The sequence below is a fragment of the Caenorhabditis remanei genome, chromosome III, assembly GCF_010183535.1.
Source record: "Caenorhabditis remanei strain PX506 chromosome III, whole genome shotgun sequence".
Taxonomy (NCBI): domain Eukaryota; kingdom Metazoa; phylum Nematoda; class Chromadorea; order Rhabditida; family Rhabditidae; genus Caenorhabditis; species Caenorhabditis remanei.
The window spans coordinates 1,780,950-1,807,004 of NC_071330.1; the positions used below are offsets into that span (position 1 = coordinate 1,780,950).

General features: G+C 38.2%; 4 protein-coding genes across 4 annotated transcripts; 3 read left to right on the forward strand and 1 right to left on the reverse strand.

The window, feature by feature from the left end:
• Window positions 1-2,384: 2,384 nt before the first annotated feature.
• Window positions 2,385-3,083, forward strand: GCK72_008506 (uncharacterized protein; the record flags this gene model as incomplete). Its single annotated transcript, XM_003098876.2, has 1 exon — window positions 2,385-3,083. One exon carries the CDS (start codon window positions 2,385-2,387, stop codon window positions 3,081-3,083), a length of 699 nt encoding a protein of 232 aa, XP_003098924.2.
• Window positions 3,084-3,511: 428 nt separating this feature from the next.
• GCK72_008507 (uncharacterized protein) lies at window positions 3,512-6,437 on the reverse strand (the record flags this gene model as incomplete). Its single annotated transcript, XM_003098947.2, has 6 exons — window positions 3,512-4,047; window positions 4,593-5,043; window positions 5,101-5,258; window positions 5,305-5,398; window positions 5,451-5,597; window positions 6,261-6,437. The coding sequence occupies 6 exons, from the start codon at window positions 6,435-6,437 to the stop codon at window positions 3,512-3,514; spliced, it is 1,563 nt and encodes a 520-aa protein (XP_003098995.2).
• GCK72_008508 (uncharacterized protein) lies at window positions 5,988-8,161 on the forward strand (the record flags this gene model as incomplete). Its single annotated transcript, XM_003098942.2, has 3 exons — window positions 5,988-6,016; window positions 6,177-6,462; window positions 7,586-8,161. The coding sequence occupies 3 exons, from the start codon at window positions 5,988-5,990 to the stop codon at window positions 8,159-8,161; spliced, it is 891 nt and encodes a 296-aa protein (XP_003098990.1).
• A 5,365-nt stretch (window positions 8,162-13,526) lies between these two features.
• Window positions 13,527-25,121, forward strand: GCK72_008509 (uncharacterized protein; the record flags this gene model as incomplete). The annotated part of the gene is made up of 7 exons (XM_053726864.1): window positions 13,527-13,585; window positions 13,630-13,888; window positions 15,330-15,444; window positions 20,067-20,189; window positions 20,314-20,451; window positions 22,177-22,373; window positions 25,029-25,121. The coding sequence occupies 7 exons, from the start codon at window positions 13,527-13,529 to the stop codon at window positions 25,119-25,121; spliced, it is 984 nt and encodes a 327-aa protein (XP_053586441.1).
• Between the last annotated feature and the right edge of the window lie 934 nt (window positions 25,122-26,055).

Consider the following 26,055-nt stretch of genomic DNA (forward strand, 5'->3'; position numbering starts at 1 on the left):
TTTTTGTTGTTTTTAAACGAAAAATATCATTTCATGTGATATGCTGCATAATTTTCTTTGTTTTTAAAGGGAATTAAATTATTATATTTTTAGAAATTCTTTATTTTGAAAGTTTTAAAACTATTCTTTAAGATTATTTTCCAACGAAATCAATGGGCGGTTCCGTTGTGTAATTTTCCTGTTGACTACGGTAGTTTCGAAAGTACGCAGAGTGTTTGCGTACAATGTGCGTCATTTGACGAACTGATGACACGTGGAGTTTTGCAAATTTTTGCTTTTTTCTTCGCGTTTTTCTCTTAAATTATCGGAGTTTTCAGCTCAAAAACTCAACAAAAAATGGCGGAATGTGTTTGTAATTAAATGCTCTCTCTCTGTAATGTGATTTCATTTAATTTTTACCGATCAATCTTTCCATCTTCTTCATTTACTTTTTCTCATTTTTTCATCAAATTTTCTCATTTTTTCCAGCATATCTACTAACCAAAAAATGACGGAATACTTTAAAAGCGATTCGATCGCTATGCGACATGCAATTCTCTACGAATTCGTCGGAGGGAAGCCGATTTTCGAGACTTATAAGAAACTATGCGAACGATTGGGAGACGTGGATTATTTGGAGTTCGAATTCTGGTTTATGAGATTTGTAAGAGGAGAATTCGATATTAATCATGACAAAAAGTGAGTCGAATACCTAATTTTAGGATTTTATTTCTTGAATTTTTCAGTTTGGAGCCGAAAACACGTACGATTAACGACTTGCCAGTGCACATTTTTGAGGAAATTGGCACTTATTTGAATGTGGATGATCGGTAAATTAAGATAAACTCAAATTATTCATTAACTGAAATCATTTTCAGATACAATCTGCGACACGTTTCGAAGAATATTCAAAGAATCGTCGATACTTGGAAACCCGATATCGATTTTTTGTATTTTGACAAAAATATGCCAGAAGATAAACGTCGGAAACTGGCTTACTTGTTGAGAAACCCAAAGCTCGAATTGAAATCTTTGCTAGTTCTCTTCTCAGACAATCGGTCTGCTGAACTTGTTGTCTCGGTGCTAAAAGAAATAGAACACCCAGTGCGAGTAGAAGTGTTCACGATGATGCCAGTTATCTCGGAAGCCGCGAAAATAATCTCAAAGTTGGATTCCAAGTCACTGAAAATGGTCGGTATCCGAATAAATGATGGTTCGGTGAAGAATATGAACGAGCTTCTTCAATTGGAACAAATCAAAAGATTGGATCATCTTTTCATCTCAACAGACCTCGAGCCATCTCAATTCCCACTCCAATCCTTCTATAATTGCTCCGTATTTCATATTGAATTTTTTGAAGTTAAAAACCTCAAACCATTAATTTCATTCATCAAAAATCTCCTGAAAAGCTCTACTAACCTTCTAAAATGCTATTTTTCTTTTGATGTTTATCGACCCCGCGAGAAATTTTTCAGAAAAGTTTTCTCAAAACTAGGCACGGGTGATTTGAAAACTCGGCGGGTCTCGATTCCGGGAACAAAAGATTTCTACAAACTCGAATATTCAAATATTGGTATAACTGTTACGAGAGAAAGCTAACTACCCTTTTATGTATATTTTGTGCCATAATCCCTACCATTTTCATTTCAAGTTTCATTTTTTGTCTGTTTTTACAGAATATATTGCATTTCATACATTATAAATAAAATAATTACTCTGTATAATTATGGCTTAGAATTTTCTCTAAGTGTATATCGATCGTTGAATTCGAGATCAGTGTGTTTTTTCCTAAACTACGGTAGTTTCGAAAGTATGCAGAGTGTTTGCGTACGATGTGCGTCATTTGACGAACTGGTGACACGTGGTTTTTCACTTTTTTCTTTGCGTTTTCCCTCAATTTTACTTCAATTTCTTGCATTTTTCAGCCCAAAAACTCAACGAAAAATGTCGGAATTCATTCGTAACGATCCGATTGCTACCCGATATGCGATTCTTTACGAATTCGCCAAGGGAAAACCGATTTTCGAGACTTATCAAGAACTGTGCAAAACGTTGAAAGATGACTCTTTCGACTACCAGGAATTCGAATTTTGGTTCATGAAGTTCGCAAGAAACGAATTCGACGTTAATTACGACAGAAGGTTGGTGGAAAAGCGACTTTTCATACTTTTATCTCTCGAATTTCCAGCTTGGATCCGAAATGTCGCTCGTTCAGCGAATTGCCAGTGGATATCTTCAAGCAATTTGGCGATTATTTGTCATTTGATGACAGGTAAATCGAATTTTACTCAATATTTACCTGAAAATATCATTTCAGATACAATTTGCGAACGATGTCGTAGAACATCCGAAATATTGTCGATTCATGGAAACCAAATGTGGTAGATTTGATTTTCAAGAAGGAAATGTCAGATCAAGAACGTCTTAAGTATGCGTACTTGCTGAAAAATCCGAAACTTGATTTGCACACTTTGGAAGTATTAAGTGATGATAAACGGTCATCTGAACTTGTTGTTTCTCTGCTGAAACAAGTAAAACACATAGTTCGAGTGAGGAAATTTACCATCACTGTAGCTCTCTCAGATGCTCCGTTAATCATTTCAAAATTCGATCCACGAGTACTTGATGATCTCGAAATCCGATTGAAAGATGAATATATCGAAAACCTGGATACGATTCTCGAACTGGAGCAAATCAAAGGATTGAAATACTTTTATATATTAACAAAACTCGAGACACATGAATTCCCACTCCATTGCTTCCTCACATATCCTGTTTTCAGTATCGTTTACGATGAGGCAACAGATCTCAAACCAATTGTTGCATTCATCAGAAAGCTATTGAAAAACTCGAGTAACCTTAAAAATTGTTATTTCTTTTTTAGAAACGAACGATTCCGCCAGTCATATCTAAGAAAATCTTTCTCTCGCCTCGGAATGCCGGTTCCATTTCCAGGTTTCCGGAATTACCGGCACATTCCGATTCCAGGAAGTACTGATGTTTACGAACTTGAATTCTCAGATCGTGATATTTGTATCGAGAGAAAAAAGAAAGAAGAAGTGGATTATGATTCTTCTTCCGATTCTTCCGATTCTGACTTTTAGGTTATCATATCTTCACGTGTTGAACTTTTCGCTTACTTTATTGGTACTTTTTTGTTAGATTTTGTGTTTAATTTGCTGTAATAAACTGGTTTTTTTTCGCTGGTGATTTTGATTGGATTCTGTCGTTTTAATACGCACTTGATATTCTCTATTCTCAACAGATTGTCGCTGTTCCTCTCACACCTCCAAACGAAATGGAACTCTTGTGCAGTGGAGCGCGGTTGCTTTTTTCAGTAAATTTCCTTCCTTTTTTGGTCCGTATTTCCTATTCGCATCTCAAAGTTTAGTAGCGAATAAATAATTTCTCTTAAACAAGTTGGCTCCTTTTTAAGCTTTTTTGATTAACAGAATTTCAGAGGAACAAAAACAAACGGAAGTGAGAAACAGCAACAATTTCAGGGGTAACAGGATAACAAGACAGAATACGATTAAATATTGATAGTCTTGAAGACATTGAATCCATCGATCGATGTATTGACAGCCAATCCAGGGATTTGTGGATGCCAATGCACTTCTTTCACCTCCTTTTGTCCCATATGAACGAACATAAGTTGTGGTGGAACTCCTTCGATATTCGTTTGTCCGTCCGCTTCCGTTGCAATATCCCAAATCGTCGTTTGATCGTCCTCTCCTGAAGCCATGAACGTCGTCGTCTCATCTGGATGCCATTCGACTGATGTGATCGGTCCATTATGATATTTGAACACGGCGACCGGTTGTCCGTATTGAATAGTTTTCAGTGACCAAATCTTCAACTCTCCATCGTCTCCACCAGAAACAATCAGATTCTCGTGACGATTCCATGAGATGACGTTCACATCGGATTCATGGGCCTTCTGAACGGTATAGACGCAGGCGTCTTTTGGCGTGGCACGAGTATCCCATAGTTTGATGCTTCCGTCAGCGGAGCACGAGGTGAGAAGTCCGGTTTCAGTGGGCGACCAGGCGAGGTCTTCGACACTTTCTGGAAAAATGAAAATTGATTTTAGAAATCTTTGAATTTACTACAAATTTGGATGAGAAACGTGCTTCTACAGCATATTTTCCGAGAAAAACACTTTATTTTCTCAATTTTTTTGAGAAATTTTTTCCCAGTTTTTCACTCCAAAAACAACCAGAAACCTGGGAAGATGGACTGCAATCAGTTTTTTTGGTCGGGAACAGTTTTTGAAATTCAAAAAGTGCGAAATGGAGGTATTAGCACGGCGGGCTTCTTACAACCGCGCTCTACCGAAAACGAAGAAAATCGTGTGCGAAATTGGGAGACTCGGAGAAAAAGAGACATTTTTCAAGGGCATTTCGGTGGAGCGCAGTTGTAAGAACTGTGACGAGCCTATAAAACTATTAAAACTATTAAATTTGAATAAAAAATCTGACAAATTGAAGAAAATAGCTAAATTTCTCAGTCTCAGCACCAAATCTAAATTAATTGTAACAAAATTACATGCCAAAACCTGTGACTTTCAGCTGAAACAACTAGAAGTTACGTTTTTCAAAGATCCCACTCACTTTTGTGTCCAGTCAACGGATTGGCTCCAACAGCCCACTGTCCTCCCTCTTTCATCTGCCACAAGTAGATTTTCTTGATGATATCTCCAGTAGCGAGATCTCCAGTCTTCAACGGCGACCACGCGAGTCCGTATCCCTCTTTTCCAGATCCGTTATTCGTGAAAAGTGGTCTATCGATCTTCTGCACTTCAGTCTTCGACTCTCCACTCATTCCATGCGAATAGTTGAGTGCATCTGTGATATTCCACACCTGAACACGTCCCTGATCACTCCAACACGCGCAGACGGTACTATCACCGAGGCGGTCAGCGCGAATTCGATTGATGCCTCCGTAGTGTGGAATTGAGACGGCATGCATTTTCGGTTCCCGTTTTTTCGACTGCTCCTCGTCCTCGTCATCAGATTCGTCTTCAGAAGTGTCGCTGTCGTCGCCTTTGTTCTCTTTTTGCTTCTAAATCGGATTTTTTATTAAGAAAACGCACTTTTTAAGCTATTTCAGCCTACTTACTCTCATCGTAGACAGATTCTTTAGTCCCATCACAATAATCTCATTATCTCTCGGCTTATCCGCTTGAGTACCGCTGACAATATAGCATTCGGCAGGGAATTGAGTGCGATTATCACCGAGTCCGTCTTTCACAACATCAAATGACAAGCATGGCCAATCTAAACCAGAAAAAATGAAATTTTTGAGAGAAAAACCGATAAAAACCTGAGTTAAAGCTATGAAAAACTTTGTAGGCGCTTGGATCGAAATCCAACTCTTCTCCCTTCTTCAGCGGTCGACTGAGTCCTGGAATGTAGGCCTGAAAGTTGAAAACTTCACAATTTTAGCAAAAAAAACTTTGAAAAACCCACTTGTCTCTGATTCTCTGGTGTTTCTTCGTCCTCATCTCCAGTATCAACGTCGTCATCGTCTTCAGATTCCTCAGAATCGTCGGAGTCGTCTACCTCCTCCACCGGCTCCTCTTCATGCATTTCTACGTCGTTTTCACCGGACATTTTCTGAAATTACAATTTATAAATGTAAATTTTTGTTAAAAATTAACAAAAACTAAGAAAAAGTGACAAAAAATGAATGAAAATAGGCGAAAATAGGGAAAAATGAATGAAATTTTCAGTCCGCAAAAGCTCGTAGAGTCTGGCACATTCGGCGCGGTGTTTGCGGACTTTCTGAAAATTTTTCTATTTTTCGCGATTTTATTTTCGAAAGTCGATATTTTCAGCGTTATAAACTGTTTTTTCGGTAAAAATTGTAGAAAATAATTAATTTTTGTGTTATTTTGACTAAAAATACCTCTGATAATCCAATATTTTTCTTCGAAATCCGCTATTTATTGCCTTTACAGGTGTTCACCCTTAATTAGTGATTTTCAGCCGGAAAACTCGTCAAAAATGGCCAATCTTGACGACGAACTTGCTTTGTGAGTTTTTTTTTTCTTCATAAAAATTGTTGAAATATATTAAATACAACGCTTTATTCTCATATATAATCAAAAATAGCGAAAAACACGATAAAATTAAGTTTTCGCTGCAAAAATCATTGAATATATCAAATTTCCTCTGAAATTATTTGTTTTCCAGGTTCGAAAGCGAGTTGGCTGAGCTCGAACAGACATCAAGTGACGCAACAAACACAGAAACCCACGTCGGCTATGATAATGCGACGATATCGGCTGGCCCGACGTCTTCTGAATCGTCAGCTCCGCCCGTTTCAAATCCTCCAGTTGCTCCACAACCTCTTCTAGCACCTCCTCCATATGTACCACTAGTGGCGTCTCCATTCATTAATCCAGCTCTTGGGAGACTTCCAACAATGCCGCCAGTTCCACCATCGTTGTTCATGCCTCCACAGTTGAGAGGTCCACCGGTTAGTGATTTTGTAGAGAAAAATTGACATTGAAAGATATGAGAAATAGCCTTTTTTCTAGCAAAAGAACAGAAAAACGGATTCTTTGGTGTTTGGGAACGTCAAAAACAAAAGTTTTGAGAGTTTTAATATGTTTTAGGTTAAATTTGAGATTTTTTCATTGAGGAATGTCTAAAATTTCGCTCTTTTTCGATAAAAATTGATATCAAGCCATAAAATTTGATATTCATTCAAAAAATTATGTTATACACAACTGTTTTGCAGTAATTTAATAGAAAATTACCATATCTCGATTTTTGATGTATTTAGAGTCTATTTTCATAAAAAAAAACTCTAATTCTCTGCTGAAATTGAGCGGATTTAGCTCCAACATTGGTATTAGTAGTTTTGGGCCTCTAAACAAGCAGAATTTGCGATATTTTAGACAGGAAAATAAGAAAAATCAAGGTCACGCTAGAAATTCCAGATTTCCAATGAAAATTAGTGGAAATTGACGATTTTGAGCTCGAGACGATGATTTTTTGTGGTTCAGAATTCATTTTCTTTCAAAATCTCTGAAATTTTACAGAAATTTGAAAGAAAATGGGCGAAATCTAGCTTCTTCTGTTAGAAAACTCAATTTTTGCTGAAAATTGCTGTTGATACTGAAAATCCGGAATAAAGTCACTGAATTCAGCTCGATAATCTATAAAAATTGGAATTCTCACCGAAAATGCCATTTTTTGTCCAAATGTTCAAAAAATTCATATTTTTATTAAAATTTTCCAGACTTGTCACGGGCCGGGCCGTTTTGAAACATTTTTTCAAAAAATTTTGTGTTTTTGAACTTTTTTTGGAAATTTTTTGAAAATTTTTGAACTTTTTTGAAAAAAGTATAGTTTTCGAATAAACATTTAAAATTGAATCAAAATGTGAAGATGTATGATAATTTAAGCATTTTTACCCATTTTTGAATCCGGGCCGACCGGGCCGGCCCGATTTTTTGAGAAGAATTTTCCTATTTTTGTGAAAATTAGTGGAAATTGACAATTTTGAGATCCAAATGATGATTTCAAGTGGAAATTTAACAGACATTTGTTAGCAAATGGGCTGAAAATCCAATATAAAATTTCCTATTTTCCAGGTGATGTTCGCGCCTCGCTCCCTCGGAATCCCAGCTCCAGCGACTATCGAAGGTGCTCCAGCACTCTACGAGACGCCCGCAGTCAACGCGATTCCTCAGGAATTCCTTCGTACTCAAGCCCTCCAGTCAGATATCGATAAAATGAATTTCAAGAAGCAAACCGATCCATTCAAGAAGAAAATCAAGGAGCAACAAGCGAAAAAGAAGTTTGTGAGATCTGGAGGAGGACAAGTGTGGGAGGATCCATCGCTCGCCGAATGGGATGAAAATGATTTCCGCGTTTTTTGTGGAGATTTGGGAAACGAGGTGTCGGATGAGCTGCTGGCAAAGGCCTTCCGAAAATATCCGAGTTTTCAAAAAGCGAAAGTTGTCCGAGAGTCGAGAACTAACAAATCGAAGGGATACGGATTTGTGTCGTTCAGGGATTCAGAAGATTACGTGAGAGCAATGAGAGAAATGGATGGAAAATATGTGGGAAATCGACCGATTAAACTGAGAAAATCGGCGTGGAAAGAGAGAAATATTGATGTGATCAAGCAGAAGAGGAAGCAGAAGAAGGAGTTGGGAATTCTATAATTTTTTGTGATTTTTATGAGATTTTTGAGGTTTTTGGAGAGTTTTTGATGGAAAATTGTGATTTTTTTGGAGAAAATTATTCGGAAAATGCTCTTTTTCTGTCCTTATTAAACTTTTCTAGTCGAAAACGAAAATTTTCAGTCTTTTCTTGTGGAAAATACTTTATTTTTATCCTAAAATTCTAGATTTTGACTGAAAAAACCAGCAAAAAGCTATTTTTAGTGAGATTTCTAGGGTTTTTCTATCAAAAATTGCAGTTTTACATGTAAAATCACGGTTTCTAGCCATAAATCGTGATTTCCAGTGGGAAACTGGATTTCTCGAAAGAAAAACCTTGTCCTTATTAAACTTTTCTAGTCAAAAACCAAAATTTCAGTCTTTCCTTGTGAAAAACACTTTGAGCTCGTTTTTAACTCGAAATTCTAGATTGCGACTGAAAAATCCAGCCAACAGCTTAATTTTAGTGAAATTTCCATGGTTTTTCGATCAAAAACTGCAGTTTTACACGTAAAATCACTGTTTCTAGCTAAAAATCGTAATTTTCTGTGAGAAACTGGATTTTCATTCACGTTTCAAGTAAAAAATCATGCATTAAATTGAATTTTAGTATTTTTTCAGTTTCTTTTTATCAAAAAACCGCGGAATTTAGCTTAAAATTTGCACTATTTCTCTTCAAAATCCCGATTTCCTATCAATTTTCTCCCTAAAAACTCCAAAATTTCCCATTTTTCAGTCATTTCTCCTCATATTTTTTCTTTTATTTATTTAAATCCCCCCATTCTTTCAATCTCTATCTCTAAATACTCGGAAACTGTGTTTTTTTGTGTTTTTAATTCAATTGATTTCTTGAAATTTCAGAATTCAATACTCGTAATTATGTCATATTTTTCTCTTGCAGTCTTTAATTTTTTAATTAAATTCAAATACAATACTTTCTGGATTCAAATTGTGTTATTGTGGTTGTGAAAGCACTGTTGCATGCTCAGTGTCCTTTCTATTTTTGATGTTTTTTTTGTATTTTTGTCAATTTTTTGGGGATTTTTGATGTAAAACACGATTTTCTGCTAGAAACTAACCTAAAATTCGGTTTTTGGTCTGAAAATCACTATTTTTAGACTTTTTTTTTGCAAAAATGACAAAAAATTCATCTTGAAATCAGCTTTTTTCTGTTAGAAAGCTCAATTTTTACTGAAAATTGCTACTGAATTCAGCTTCGGAATCTCTAAAAATTTGAATTTTCACTGAAAAACTGTCATTTTTGTTCAAAATTTTCACTTTTTCTTCGAAAAGATTGCTGAAAATTCAGTTTTTAGCATTATCTGAACAAGAATTTTAGCCGTTTTTCTAGAATCTCCTCATTTTCTTTTTTTTTCTGAAAAAAAACGCGTCGTTTGACTGAAAATCTGTTCTGCAATCGCTGAAATCAGTGATCAAATCTTAAATTTCATTTTGTGGAGATTCTGAAGAAACAGCAGAAATTCTAGTCCAGAAGAGGCTAAAAATTGAATTTTCAGCAACAAAAACTAAAATTTTATCGTTTATTTGAAAAATAAAGGTGAAAATTTGTACAAAAATTGGCATTTTCGAGATTTTGGAGCTGAATTCAGTCTTAAAAACGAATTTTCAGTAAAAATTGTGTTTTTTATCAGAAAAAGCACAATTTTCAGTCTAATGCTGGAAATTTAGTTCCAGACTGAATATCTAGCAGCTTTTTCTGTTCTCATCTGGAATTTTCGCCATTTTCCAACAATTTCTCCTCTGAAATTCTCTATTTTCCCCAAAAAGTTGGTCCCCCCCCTCATAATTCATCTTCTCATAAATAATTAGGTTATCTATCTATTTGTACAAAAACGTGTAGTACAAGTGGGTGTCTTCCCCCAGATGATGAGTATATCAATTGCGTCAGCGTTCCCCCCCCCCCCCCCTCTGTAGTCACTTCAAAAGAATCCCGCCGAAAAGTTTGAGCAACGGATTATGAAGAGGTGACATGTCCCGGTCAAATGGGTGTCTTTCTTGTAGGAAAAGGGGAAGAGGTGTTACGCAATTCGACGCATCTTCTGATGTTTAGGAAGAGATGATGATGTTGTCGGTGTGTGTAAAGGTCAATCGGGAGGTATCCGGAGGATTACGGTGGGAATAGGTGACAGGTGGTAGTTGGAAGATTCTGGAGCTAGAAGTTGTGTAGAGTAGACTTCTGTAGCCAGATAGCTAAATCCAGTTGACATGGGTTCTGGAGCTTATCGATCTGAAACAGATCTGAAAGTTCGGATAGCGATAGAGGGTATTCTAGAACAATCTTAGAGACATCAGGTTACTGTAGGTACTGTAGCACTTCATCAGCAGCGGACCTTAGACTACTGTAGCGAGACAGCGGAGGAAGGCATTCTAGATTCGAGACATCAAATCCATGAATTTACTGATCAGGTTACTGTAGGTACTGTAGATGTCCAACAGTCACTCACACGGTTAGTCCTGTTGGAAAAGATGGAGACTTCTGTAGATTCGATTACCGTACCACCACGTGTTTCCTAAGCAACAAAGTTCGCTCCGGTAGAATCAATAGACAGATCACAAATTTTAGTCGGTAGTCGAATTTTGAGAATCTCTGATGGCGCGACCGTCGAGAGCGGGGAAAGTTGGCTGAGAATCCGCTGAAAATCCACATTTTGATCATTCCTACACCATTGCTTTGATTGCTGACTCTCGAAAAAGTCTATTCGATTGTCAGGCCGATCGATAAGTCCATCGGTTTTCTAGTCGACAAATTTGCTGGCTGTACAATCTGATGAAGTAGTTTGAACTCTGACCACGTGTGTAACTCGCTTCAAACTCAATATTATGACCTGAAAAATACACCAAAATGCAGTTTTCGGCGAGTTCAATGTCTGTGAGCTGATACGATTCGGATGGCGAATCGTTAATATGCAGCGGGCCAGATTAAAATAGATTTTTGCGGTTTTTGGACTTTTTTGTGTCGGTCCCTTCCCACGTGTCTTCTTCCACCCTATCTTCTCTACTCCACCACTTCATCTGAAGTACTCCTCCTCCTCCTCTGTTTACTATCGGATGTTTAAGAACCCCTTCCTCCAAAGGCCTCATGTTATGATTAGATTGCGCAAGTAGCGACGCTTCTTCTTTGAAGGCGATTTGTTTGACAACATGGGGATTACTGCTGGCTTCCGGGTGTGAAACATGAAAAGGAGTTTTGGTGGTGGCATAGGGATTAGAGGTGTCATCAAGAGTCTGTTTAGACAATATTGGAATGAAGAAGGATGTTCTGGAGATTCTGAAATATTATAGATCGATAACGTTATGACAGTTTCAGCTAGTTTTAAGGTTTTTCAAGAATCTGGAATAGATATTTGAATCCTGTTAATCTAGAGTCCAACTGTAGCTCATCTGGTTTCTAAGGAAGCTAGAGTACAGTATCCTCGGTTCTCAGATTACTGTATCTGATCTGTCTGTCCTAGAAGGTTTTAGACTAGCGGAGATCGTGGAATTAGGGCTATTATGATCGAGTTTCTGGTCAATTGCCGTTCTTTGACGTTTTGACGGTCTTGCTTCAGGCTATTGGGCCACTCTAGAGCCACAGACGATGTCAAACAGGCGAAAACTCATTCCGGTTTACTCAAAAACCTGACAACCCAGAGGACCTGGTCCCTGAAAATTCTTCTTTCCTGAAATCCAAAATGCTTCGCACCTTAATACCCAATTTATCACCCTGTGTAATGCGGTATATAACCCCCACCCGGACAGTTATAAAACAATATTTTATGACACGTCGAGTGTGGTGTGAGGATTAGCAACAGCCGTGTGGTTGTTGCTTCGTCAAGATTTATGGGTTTTTTCTCTACGAATTCAAAGAAAAAGTCCCCTGGAATCTCCTTCCATCTAATCCAAGTATATAAACAAAGGTCCCCTTATTAATCTCATTAATCGTTGGAAGGCTTGGGAATTCGAAACCGTTCAGTTATGCAACTATGGACATATTATCCCTCCTAGTGGTCATGCTTGTACAGGTTACGTAACCAGTTTGTTGTCTCTCTCCGTAGGGAAGATGTTGCATCAATGTGATAATGGTCACGTTTAGTGGGAAAGTCGGTGTGTCTGTTTGTCCAAACGGTAGGGGTACTGTAGGTCTCTAGTTCAGGTTACGGTAGCAGCTAGCCGATTCAGGTTTAATGGTCTTTCGGTCCCCCCAGAAATCCGTTAAAGCCTACGGTATCCATCCAGTTTTTTGTCCATCCTCGTCCGAAGTGCTTGCTCTTTTTCTCCACCTCAATCAAGTGTGAGTTGAACACGATGCATCGTCCGAAAAGCACACTTCAACTCTTTTTCCTTTTCTTCACATCTTGTCCGAATCTTTTCGCACCGAAAATAATGACAACATGAGTGACACACACCTACAGTACCCCTTCCGAAGTGGTTTTGTGTGAGGATTGGCGCAAAAGCTGCAAAATTTGAGGTATTTGAAGATGGAAGCTGGGTGGGCGAGAGAGGAGGGATACGGTAGTGATGATAAAATGTTGGTCTTGACGTCAGTGTTATCTGTCTACTGGGAAGTTTTTAGGAGTGGAGGAGAGCAAACTAGAAAGTTTTTGGGAGAAGATCAGAGGAAAGAATAGAGTTTGGAAGAAAGTTATGGGGTACTGTAGTTGGATCCAGGATTCATATTGGACCTAAACCTAGGATTGGCAGTACGGTACCTGGGTGAAGGCTACTGTTGTGATGATTCAGATTTTCCAGATGGATTCTTGAATCCTGGCTCCGAAGTATAGTAATTAGAACCAAAATTACTGTAGTCGGATCCAGGATCCGCAGGGAGGTTGCACAAGATGAATCCTGGATCTGGTATACTGTAGCTAGAAAAAGATTACTGTAGATGTGGCTTACTGTAGTTGAATTCTCTGCTAAAGCAGTGAGACCATGGACCCAGGAGCTAGGATCCAGGTTACTGTAGCTAGATTCTATAGGATCCAGATTACTGTAGCTAGATCTTATAGGATCGAGATCACTGTAGCTAGATCACATAGGATCCAGATTACTGTAGCTAGATTCTGTAGGATCTAGATTACTGTAGCTAGATCCTATAGGATCCAGATTACTGTAGCTAGATCCTATAGGATCCAGATTACTGTAGGTAGATCCTATAGGATCCAGATTACTGTAGCTAGATCCTATGGTATCCAGATTACTGTAGCTAGATCCTATAGGATCCAGATTACTGTAGATTACTAGGATCCTGATTACTGTAGACTACTAGGATGCAGATTACTGTAGATTACTGTAGCTTTTTTAAGCTTCGCGCCTTTTCTGTACCTCACAAGATTACTGTAGCCAAAAACTCAATTTCGGATTTTTTCAGATGGCTGATCTAGAAGTGAACGTTGACGATCTTGTGGAGTTGCTCTCACCTAATATGGCGTAAGTTATAGAGCAAGCTGAAAATCTTCTTTTTTAAATTTCAGCCTGCTCGTCCGCCGAAAAACAATGGAAATCGTCACTCAACTCGGTGCGCCACTCGACGGTTCAGCTGGAAAATATTTCCAGGCGAAAGACTTCGCACTGGGAAAAGCGATTTGTCAGTTGTGCGAAGCGACTGCGTCCGATCGTACGGAGACCCTAGCGGCACTCACCAATTACACGTCTGGATCGATTGAAGCAGCCGATTTTATTTTGAAAAACTCGAAATGTATCGAAATTGCGTATACTGCAGTGGTGGCGAATGTATGTGGTGATGATTTTGAGCAGTTTTAGGCTAAAAATCTAGAAAAAACGAAAATTTTTAACTAAAAATCACCTAATTTCAGTCCAAAAAAAGTTTTCGTCAATAGTTTAAGCCACGCCCACTTTTTGAGTTTTTTCTTCGAAAACTCGACTGATTTTTTCCAAAATTTCCAGAAAAGGATAGAAAAGTGAGCAAGTTGAAACCACGCCCCTTTTTGCAAATTTGCTGCATAGTTATTGAATTTATTTATTTATTTAGAGCGATTTTATATAAAATTTTGGCTAAAAACACCAAGATTGCACCAAAACCTAGAAATTTAGAAATTTAAGAAATTTTGCTTCATTTTGAATTAAAATACGTAATTTTTCACTGAAAACAAGGAGTTTTTCGGGGAAAAAACGGTCAAAAATAGCAAGATTTTGATGAATTTGAAAAAAAATATATGGACATCTGGACATTCAGACCTACAGACAGATGAAAATTTTCAAATTTTGTAGAAAATCGAGCCGATCCGGATTCAAAAATAAGATTTTTTTAACAAAATGTTCTGAAATTTTTTGAAATTTCACAATGAAAGTGCTTGAATTATCATACACTATCAAATTTTGATTGAAAAAATTTTAAATTGTTTTGCCAAAATTTGAAGCCACGCCCATTTTTTGCGATTTTAGTTCTGATTTTTGAGATTTTTCAAAAACTCGATTGATTTTTTTCCAAAATTTGCAAACATTTTTCTCATTTTTAAATTGAATTTTAATTATTAGTCGAAAACTATTTAGACTTTTTTCAACAAAAAAAATTACAATTTTTGTTCAAAACGTGCCGAGCCGGGCCGAAAATAGTTTTTTCCCTGAAAACTGGAATTTTTGTAGGAAAAATATCAAGAATACCAACATTTTAATGGATTTGAAAACAAAAACGGACATCTGGACATACAGAATTACAGACAGATCAAAAATTAATTGCAAAACTCGAGAGCCCCGGGGTTTCAGTACAAAAATTGAAAATGTTGGTTGAAAAAAAATTTGCAAAACAAAAGAAGGAATTTTCGATTAAAAGTCAGAAATGTACATATGATTTGTGACTATTTTCGATGAAAATTTCAAAAATTGTCAAAAAAATTTTGTGAAAAAATCGATCACATTTTTTGAATTCGGCCGGATTCCGGTCTTACAACCGCTCTCTGATGAAACTGAGGAGAAAACGTGGAAAACTGAGAGACCCAGAGAAAAAAAACACAATTTTCAGAGAATTTCGGTAGAGCGCAATTGTAATAATTGTGCTGAACCTGATACAATAACACTAATGAATGTTATGACAACATCTCTATCCTTATAAGACAACTGAACAAGTGGTAACCTTATACCATAAGTAGTGACTGTCTGCTGTCAAGTACACGTAATCCCTTCCCAACAACAACACTCAAGTAGTGTGTTTCAGGCACTCTATTCGTCAGTCGCCTCCCGACTTCTTGTCAATGTCGCCCGCCATTTCCCAGATCGTGTTGATCAGAAATTGAGGGCGCGCAGTCCGGATTTCATTACGGCGTTGCTTGGTGAGTTTGCCAAAACTCAGTTTGGTAGCGAAAAATTGAAAAAAATTTGGCTGAAATTCAGATGCAGAACTGTTTTAAATGGAAGAAATCTAGAAAATCTGGCAGAAAATAATTTTTTGAAATTTTTGAAAACGGATTCAGAATCCCCAAAGCGTCAGGAGTTTAGGTTGTATTAGATTCAATTTGATTTTTTGAAAAAAACCGCCGATTTTTATGATTTCCAACAGTTTTGATCTCAAAATAGGCGTTTCAGGCTAATTTTTGAGATCAAAACTGCTAATTTTTTGAGATCAAAACTGTTAAAAATCATGAAAATCGACGATTTTTTCAAAAAATCAAATTGAGTCTACGTTTGTATAAAGGTTTTCAAAAGAATTTAGTAAATTTTAAAACCTGAGATTCTGAATCCGTTCTTAAATGTTTCAAATTTTCTTTGATACCAGAATTTTCCTGTCTTTAGCATTCCAGTCGTACCGAAATAGCAGTTTTTGAATCACTGGAAAACTGAAGGCGTGGGGATTCTGAATCCCGCTCTCAAAACTTTTTGAACACCAGAATAATATCGCGCTCATTATTTTTCTGGATCCGTTACGAAAAATCGTTAATGTTTACTTCTAGATCAGCCATCTGAAAGAATTAGAAATTTAGTTTTTGGCAACAGTAATCCTGTAATGTACATCTAGGATCAAGCTACAGTAATCTAAATTCCAGCTCCTATCGCCAAAATCACCGTTTTTCAAAATTTCTAGGAATCTGATTTAGTAAGAATTCTGAATCCCTTATTTCTCATTTCACTGTATTCCCGAATACCGTAACCCCCATAAATTCCATTACTCATTTCCACTTTCCTCACTCAACTCGTCCTTGAATCGGTTGCATATTACCTAATCGCAACAAGGCACGCTTATTAGACCTTCCTCTTCTTCTTGTTATTCTAAAGATTGATGTCTCTGGATAACCTTGCTCATCATCACCCTGTCGGTCACTTGTCATACTGTCGTTATGCGTGTTTCGATGAGAAGGAATGACAAGTCACTTATGCGAGGAGAGGAATTGTTGCGATGGCTAGTGTAAAGGAATTTTTTGGAAGTAGAAAGTAGATCTGAAATCCACTGGTTTCCACTCTCGATTGATATAGAATATCACAGATTTGATCTGGAAACCTGAAAATCCAGAAAATTCGAAAAATGTTCGATTTTCCGAGTAGTTTTTAGGCTCGAATACCTGCAATTCCGGTTTTCCGAAGCTCGAAAGTAGAGAATCTTCTGGAAACGTGTACTGTAGATTTCCAGCTCTCGATTGAAATCGAATACCATAAATTTGATCTGAAAATCTAGAAAATACGAAAATTTTTCGATTTTCAGAGAAGTTTTAGACTCAAATACCTCTAATTCCAGTTTTCCCAGTCTCAGTTCGAAAATTGTGAAATTCCCTTGTGCCACCGTGCTCCAGATGCTCAAATTTCCCTGATTTTCTATATGTGCATTCTAGAAACCTCAATCTCCATTTTTGTAGTTGACAAGTTATCTTTACGGCTCCTTTCTGAATAGTTATAGCCGTAACTTTTTAGATAGAGTCTGTATGAAAATGTTGTCAATTACAAAATTAGAGATCCGGGTTGGTAGAATACACATACGAAAATCTGGGAAATTTTGAGTATCTGGCGTGCCGTGGAGCGCTTTGAAAGCTGCGATTTTTTATTTGAAAAGTCCCTCTCAAAGGTGATGAATTGTATACCTGTTGCGCCGACTTATTTCAGTCTTAACGCAATGCATATATATCAATTAAGAGACTGACACGTCAAGAGTATTACAGTCTCTCTTAAAAACATCAAAAAGAAACGCCGACCCCGAACATAAGGGGATTACCGTCGCCTCTCGCTCTCCTGGTTGTCGTCGCCTTTTATCAGATTAATTTTTGGGTTGTCGTCGACGACGACGTTGTATGTACGTGAGTGTGTGTGGTGATTATCAGTTGTTCTGGGGTATTTATAATATGGTGTCTCTCTCTCTCTCTCTCAATCGGTTAGTAATAAAATATACAAATATATGTATTATTGTTGTGAAATTAGGAGGGGATTAGGTGGGGGTACTGTAGCAATGTTTTGTTCGTTTGCTCTGAAAATTGATCACCGGTGAGCTCGGAAATTACAGTATACTACAGTATACTCAGATCGGCTACAAGAGATCACGTGACACCTCAGTAGCTCATCTTTCTGGGATTGGGTTACTGTAGCTGGATCCAAAATTCCTTAATTGGATCCTGGGGGCCCTCGTTACTGTAGAAGCTTCTGGATTGTGACTAGACACCTCAGAAACAGTAACCCATCTACTGTAGCAAGTTAATATAGCTCGATCCGATATTCTTGGATCCAGGATCCGGGTTACTGAAATTTCGAATTTTAGCTGGAAATTTGAAAATCTTAGTTTTCATTCCAACTTGTCTGCTATCAAGCGACAAATTGAGCTGGAAATCCTGTCTCGTCTGAAGGCTAACGACAATTTAAGCCATTTCAGTAAAATATAGAGTATTTGCAGAGGCTTCTGATAGAATTTGACATAGCCAAGATGCTGAAAATGCAAGGATTCTGAATCCGCTGTCAAATATTGCAATGAATAGAGTTCAAAGGCTGTGAGACTGGAAATCCTAGTGATACCCAGTTGAGAATTATGCGAGGGATCTGAAATTCGTTCAATCTAAAAGTTAGCATCCTGAGGATTCAAAATCAGTATTCAGATTCTGAATATGATCAAACTGAAGCAAGATACCGGGGGCTCAAAAATGATTTTAAAAACTCGAAAATTCTGGATTTTTGTTGATAAAAATTGAGTTTTCCAGCCGATTTCCGGTTTTTGATTCAGTAAATCGAACATTTTTGCCTTTTTCAACGGAAAAATGTGCGAAATTTAGGGAAAATCGAGTTTTTAATGTAGAAATTTTCGATTTTACGTCAGTTTTCCAGTATTTGGTTCAAATTAGATTCCATCATTATCTCTATAAGAGGAACGGTGAAGTCTCAAGGATTCTGAATTCGAAATGACCAGCTTTCTGTCAGAAATCCCAGAATCTTAGTTACTGTATTTCGGTATGACACTTGAATAATCCAATTCACACATGTCCTACTATCCCGGAATACTGTATCTCCTGAAGCTGAAAATGTGTTCCACCATTTCCGGTATACTGTAACTAGCGTATCATCAACATTCCATAAATAGCTTCCTCCGTGGCAAGTCAAACCAATTAGTGTCTTCTCACCGTCTTGTTTAATTCCGAAAGGCGTCAAACACAACACACTGGTCAGTCATTCACACGGTTTTTATCAGCTATCCTAACAGCAGAGAAATCGTAAACTTTTAATGGCTCAAATGCAAACACTCTCCCCCACAATCACCCCGATCCCTTGACACTTCTACACAATAAATCTCATCGCTGATAAACTGTTATGCAACTGGAAACCAGCGAGAACGAGGTCAATCTACTTGAATTATGTAATAAAGTGGAGAGAAACGAGCACAAAGTTTGCTCTTCTTTGTGTTTTGTCCCCCTCCACTCCGTCACCTACAGTAATCCTGTTGACACTTGAGAGGACGACAACGACGACGGTGGCGGCGGCGGCGGTTTTCTTACACCGAAAGAGAAATCAAAATTTGTTGCGAAAAATAGTGATAAGTCGTCACACGTTTTTGATTGGTGGTGTTGGTGCCGCTGTATGTGACGAATTTCAGTCATTTTGGAGAGTGTTGAAGCATCAGGAAACAGCGGGTTACTGTAGTAATTGGAGAGTTTATGGAAAAGAAGCGAAAACTTCCGAAACGACGTGGAAAGATTCCGGAAATTCCTGGATTCCCGAATCGCCGTCGTGCTCGATACAGTATCTAATAGCAGTTGTTGAATTTGAAAACTTGAAGTTTCAAATTGTATTAACAATTGAAGACTCTGACGGCATACAGATTGATGGATTTTAAATATCTGTATATATCAGAATCTTTGGAATCTGAAATCCTGAAATTCCGAATGACTGACTTGAATTCTATCAGATCCCATATAAGCTTTTAGAAGTTCTTCAGATTCAGATAGTTTGTGAATTCCATGATTGAGATCTGAACAATGTGAAATTCTAATTCCATCAGATTTCTGATTTCTGGTGGGATTCAGAATTTGTTCAGATCAGTACGCTTGTGTAAATCTGAAAAGTCTGAAATTCCATTATGCTTCTAGAAATTGATTCAGATGCTAAGTATTCCGTGTCGGAAAATTTCAGATTTTCAAGATTCATTGAGGGGGTTCTCATCTTCTAAACACCACAATTCCTGTTTTCCTAATTCAAAAGGAGCCTTCGTGGAAGAGTTTTCCCACGCGGTCGTGTAGTTTTCTCGGACAAGTTTTTGTTACTTTTTTTGCAATTTAAATTGAAAAAAACTTGAAAACGATGAGAAAACGAGGAATTGAGCAAAAATCTTGTCCGAGAGGACTACACGGCTGTGTAGAAAAAGCTCTTCCATGAAAGCTCCTGGCCAAACTTGGTCATTTTCAGCCAAATCTGCTGGAAAAAAATCAATTCTGAACTTAAAAATTATCTCAATATCCGCGAAATTCCTATAATCTCCTCCAAAAATTTCCAGCCGAAATCAAGAAAGCAGTGTCATCGGGCGACGAGGCTCGCGCCAAATTCATCGGATTCACCATCGTCAATCTCTCGATTCTGTCACGTGTCCGTCAATATATTGTTGGCGTCGGAAAAACAGGTTGGTCCCCGCCGAAATTTCTTTTTTATTCAAATTTTTAGTATTTCCGTTTTCACACATAAAATTGAAAGTGTGACAAAGTGGTTTCATTCTTTCATGTATTTACTCATTTTCTCGTTATCAGGTGACAATGATGAATTGGCGCCTCCGTCGACGACAACTCCACCGCTACCAATTGTTTACGACCTGTTGGCAAGTGCAGCGATGCCCGAAATTCGAGAGTGTGCTGCTGATGTGCTACGCAATTTGGCGTTCGATGATGGTAGGGGTTGGAATTCGAAGTTTTGCTGAAATTTGGCTGAAATTACTCAATTTTACAGAAAAATAAGTCAAAATGACCAAATTCTCTCTCGATACAAGCAAATTTTCAGTATTATCCGTCTTCTAAGCTTGAAATTGTTTTGAAATTGAGCTGAAAACTCTCAATTTTACAGAAAACGGGTCAAAAGGATCAAATTTGACAAAAAAGGAGTCAAAATGATCAAATTTCAGAAAATTTTCGGTATTATACGTCCTCTAAGCTTGGAATTTTATCGAAATTTTGAAAAAAGTCTGGGAATTTCAGTTTGGACAGGTTTCCTAGTGAAGTTTCAGCCAAATATTCGATTTTTTTAGTTTAAAATTGACTTTTCTGCAGGTTTTTTGAATAGCCTAGAAAACAGTATCAAAAACTGATTTTATCCAAATTTTGAGCTGAATTTTTTCAGTCTGAAAATCGGTTTCTCTGAAATTTCTCCACCACCATCCGATTTCGACTGATTTTTTCGATTTTTCTCGAAATTTTAGCTGAAAATCAAGATTTTTGATTCTGAAAATCCGTTTTGAGACAAAATTGGCAAAAAATACATTTTTCAAAAATTTCCCCACCACCACTTAATTTTGGCTGATTTTTCTTGTTTTTCCAGCTGAAAATTAAAATCTTTTGGGTCTGAAAATCCGTTTTGAAACAAAACTGGCAAAAAGGACCTTTGTTCTGAAATTCTCCCTCTAACACCTAGTTTTTCCTGATTTTTCTCGAAAGTTAAGCTGGAAATCCATATTTCTAAGATCTGGAATTCCAGTTCTCTTCGAATTTCAAGAAAATTGACTTAAGTTTGTGCACATTGTCATTCCTCTGCGATTTCCTCCCCCAGAGATACTGTATAGCCTTACCGCCGTGATTCGTGGATTTCTATTTGCTCAAAGTCCGCCTTTCTTCGATTTTCGTGAAATCTTAGCTTGGAAACTGTGTTTTCATCAGATTTGGTCAAGATTCGGTAGTTTTTCTTATCAGTGGTTATCATAATTAGAAAATTGACGTCGTGGGGATTCTGAATCTATACTTAGATTTCCTGGAGCATCAAAATGAGTGGAGATACACTCTTGCACACTTCGAGAAGGGTGAATCTCACTATCTTTCATCTGAAAATTCTCAAAAATGTCTTTTGAATCCCCTCATTGTTTTTCCACCTCTCATCACTTTCCTCTCACCACGTCTTCACTCATTTCGACGCCTTCTCTCCTCGTTTTTTCATCTTTTTATTTTCTACCAAGTCATAAAACAATGAGAGAGACGTCTTCTTCTTCTGATAGTTGAAAAGACACCATAACAACATGAGGCCATTTCGACACGGATAGTCGAAGAGAGGGTAATAAAGTGTCAATGAATGGAGTGGCAAAAAGCCGTAAAATCGTCGGAAGACGGGGGATATGACACCCCCCGCCTGAATTCTTTATTTGGACCGACCGACTCCATGTTTTATCTTTCTTTTTGATAGAGACCGACGTTGAAGATGTGGTGTGGAGATTAGAAGGGAGTTTCAAACCGTAATTTGGTGTAGATTCTAGAGAATTGGAATCTTCTGAAGGTCAATGTTGAGATTCTCAGAGTCCCAGAGTTAAAATTCCAGTCTGAAACTGGTATCAGAGAGTTTTGAAACTCCTTGAACCTATTTCAGTCTGAAACTGTCGATTCTAAGAAGACTTTAGATCGAAAATCCGGTTCCAGAGAGATCTAGAGTTTCTGAAGGTCCTGAGGCTCATCTCAATCTGAAACTGCCATCGCGACAGACTGAAATGTCTAGATTTCAGCAACCAGATAGTCTGAAATTTGATCCTAGCAGTTTCGTAATCCTAGGCTATCTTTACAGAGCAATTTGGAGGATTCTGAGAATTCTAGGGTTGATCCAGGATCGAATAGCTACAGTAATCTGCACTTTCCTGAAATTTGAGCCTACTTATCCCTAGAACCACCCTTCTATGCGAAAAAAGGAGACTCTGAAATTGCTGAAGTTGAATTCAGTTTGGAACAGTCTTTAGTTTGACCCTTCTTGGGATCGAATAGCTACAGTAATCTGCTCCAACTTTCCTGAATTTCTAGCTTGCCTTTCTCTAGAACCTACACCTTCCAGGAAGGAAAAGGGAGACCCTGGAATTACTGAAGTTTGAAACTGTCTTTTGCTTGATCCTATCAGGATCCAATAGCTACAGTAATCTGCTCCAACTTTCCTGAATTTCAAGTCCACAAACCACTATAGAGAGCTCTAGAATCCCTACCTTATTGACATTGTCATGCTACCAACGTCTCGTTCACACCTAATTCCCACACACACCATAGCATTAAACTGTTACGTTCGAGTTCACACGACGGTTCATGTTACATGTTTGTACCATTATTACCATTTAGTGGCGGTGATGTAACAGGTTTTGTTTGTAAACGGTGGGGAAATAGTGGTTTGGTGTGATTTTGAAGATTTGGTTGTGATTCGAGTGTCCTGTAGGGTAAATCGATCTCAAAACGATCCTTCCGGCAAGGTGCCCATCTTTTGCCAGAAATTCCTACCAAATCTGACAAGATGGTGACGCTAGGGGAACCTCTAGTCAGAAAACTTGGGATCTCCAGCTCTTCTGAAATTGAGCGTCTTCTGAAACTTCTTCAGAATCCTCACTACGCCAACTTTCGAGCTACAGTACCCCAAACCAAGATTACGTCACTCATTGCGAGCCTAGGCTATAACGCACTGTCATGTGACCAATAATTGTTGCAAACGATTCAAAAGGGTCCACGCCTAGTTCTCCCCCTTCTTCTTCTTCTTTTGTCTAATTCGATTACGGTATCACCCATTTTTTGGTGGTATTCCCGCTTCCCCTCATCATCGACCGTTCAAAAGGGGGGAGATGAGACGAAGACAAATGTGCTGATAAGGTCATTAATAAGTCCTTTAACAAATAGAAAAGAAAAAAGAAGGCAACGACGTCTTCTATCTCTTCTGAGGACAAAAACGACAAAAGATGATAGGAAATAAGACGATGATTGTGTGGTGTAGTCGGTTTTTGAAGTTTTGGAAGAAAAGACCGATGAGAAAGACCCGCTGACAGGCGAATGATATGGTGTTCATGTGGGGATACTCGTAAATGTGATTGATTAATGTGTCAAATCAAATATCATTTCCGACTTTTCAATGTCGCGCCGCACCGACGACGGCTGCGCGAAAAGAGACAGGATGATGGCGCGGCGGTGAGGAATTTTTGGAGATATCGGATAAGGAGGTTACGGTAGACAAAAGGACATCCGGATACACAGAAGGACACTTCGAAACTGAAACTACGGTGTTCTGAAACTATGGGACGTTTTGCAACCAGTCATTTCAAAACTTTGATATCTCTACCGATTGAGAAGTTGACGAAAAAGGAAAATGTTGATTTTCAAAGCATTATAGTTGCAAAGTGTCTTTACAGGACATTCCGCAACTTTTATCGCAAGAAGTTGAATCAGTCTCTAATCATTGATTTCCAGCATTTTTCGGTTAAAAAATGCGTCTGAGGTGCGCTAGTTTACGTCCCCAACACTCCTAACACGCGTCTCAGGTGCACCAGACACTCAAAATGCCTCTAAAACCTTTGAAACAGTTTCATAACAAAAAAACTGTATCCAATCCAATTTCTGTTCGAATTGCAGTTTCGAAACGTCACGCCATGGGCGTTTTGCAACTGGTCAGCCCCATACGTTAAGCTCCGCGATTTTCCAAATTATTGTGAAAAATTTGCTGAAAATGAGCTAAAAATGGGTTTCAAACAAGAAATTACTCGAAAAAAGATGAAAAATCAGCATTTTAAGCCGAAAATGGTGAAAAATGAGATTTACGTAATCTTTCGACTTTCGAGAAGTCATGGTTCTATAAAGGGACAGTTTCGAAATTTCGAAACGTCCTAGTTATGAAATGGTCCCTCATGTCTGTCAGCAATGCGCGAAAATGATCATCTTATCTCGTCTCCCTTTTAACGGCCCATAAATCCTCCACTAATAATTGTTTGACCTCTATAAACGTGCTCAAACCAGTTAATTGGCTCTTATCTCTTTCTCTCCTCACTGTCAATTTGTTTTGATAACAAATGGCGACACAACACAACAATGTCACATTTTCGAGACATATTTAGTGTTGATCGAGTGCCTCCGAATCCACTTGAGAAGAAGAAGAAGCAGACCTGCCTAATTTGCTCACAGAGCCCCCCACCAAATAAGGAGGAAGACCAGATGATGATGATGAACAGCAGTTACAAATGTTTATAGAGGAGACAGAACATACACTTGACCTCTCGCATTGTCTCGATCTCCCCTTGTTGTTCAACCTAATCCGTCATCTGATACTAAAAAGAGAAAAGTGAAAGAAGAAGCACTTGAAAAGGTGCAGACTGACTTTTTGCTCTTTTTTGGAGGACGGTTTTTGGTGTGAAAAGTTGGGAGCGTTGGGTTTCAAGATTCAGAATCCTGGAGATTCTGAAATCGCGAGCCATGAGCTGGACGAAGCTCTGAAAGCTGAATTCAAGCAGTTCTTGGTCTAAAATTCCAAGAATCTTCAGAGTCTTGTCTGTGGTAAGATTCAGAATCCAGAAGATTCAGAATTTCAAGCTCTGAAGAGCCTCTATGATCTACCAGCTGACTGGCATCAATAGTTTCCAGTCGAAATATTTGAATTTCTGACGGATTTACACGAATTTTTGGCTTTTTAGTTTCTGGAGATCTGGATGATTCTAGATTCAGTTGAATTTTCCTGAATTTCATCTAGAATCATTTGAAAAATCACACTTTCAGCTAGGCTGAAACTTCCCTCCCGTGCGATCAAGAGGATTATAGATTCAGTTTAATTTCTTCGAGAATCTTCCATAAGATATCTGGAAGATTAAAAAGTCAGACTTTCAGTTAGCCTGAAATTCCTCTGGCTGACAAGGTCTAGATGATTCTGTCTGAAAATCTCAGATTCACATTTCCCAGAATCAACAGAATTCTTCACCGGAAGTCCCCCTTGTCTCTTCCCACAAGACAGTAGATTTACAAGCGACATATTCCAGATGGACACGAGATTAGCCCCCCCCTCCCTCCATTACATGCATAGCTCATAAAATCGGAAGCCAATCGGTTTGTCGGTGTAGCACCTGTAAGGCAAAAGGAAGGAGAGAAGGGAGAGATAAAAATCGAAAGACAAGCAGTTTTGATGTACACGCGATCGGGTTGTGTGCCGTTGTCGTGGCGGTATTCACTAAGAGCCGTTAAATTGGTCATTTAAGATGATATCTACACTGCCTTCCTCTCTTCATTTTTTCTTGAATGAGGGAACGGCACCCCCCTTATTAACGACCACCGGGCCTCCTCTTAGCCGATAGATAATATGAAAGAACAACTATTACAAGCAGGGTAATTGGATACAAGACATGTGCTCTCTGCCTCTCACAGGTGTGTCTTTGATCTTTGCCGCGGCGGGACGAACCACCGGAAGATACGGTCTCGTCGGCGGTAGCTAATAACGAGCGGACAGGTGAGCACACCATGTTGCAAATTGTAAATACACGAATATCTACTAGATAGTGTATCTACTACCGTAATCGACAT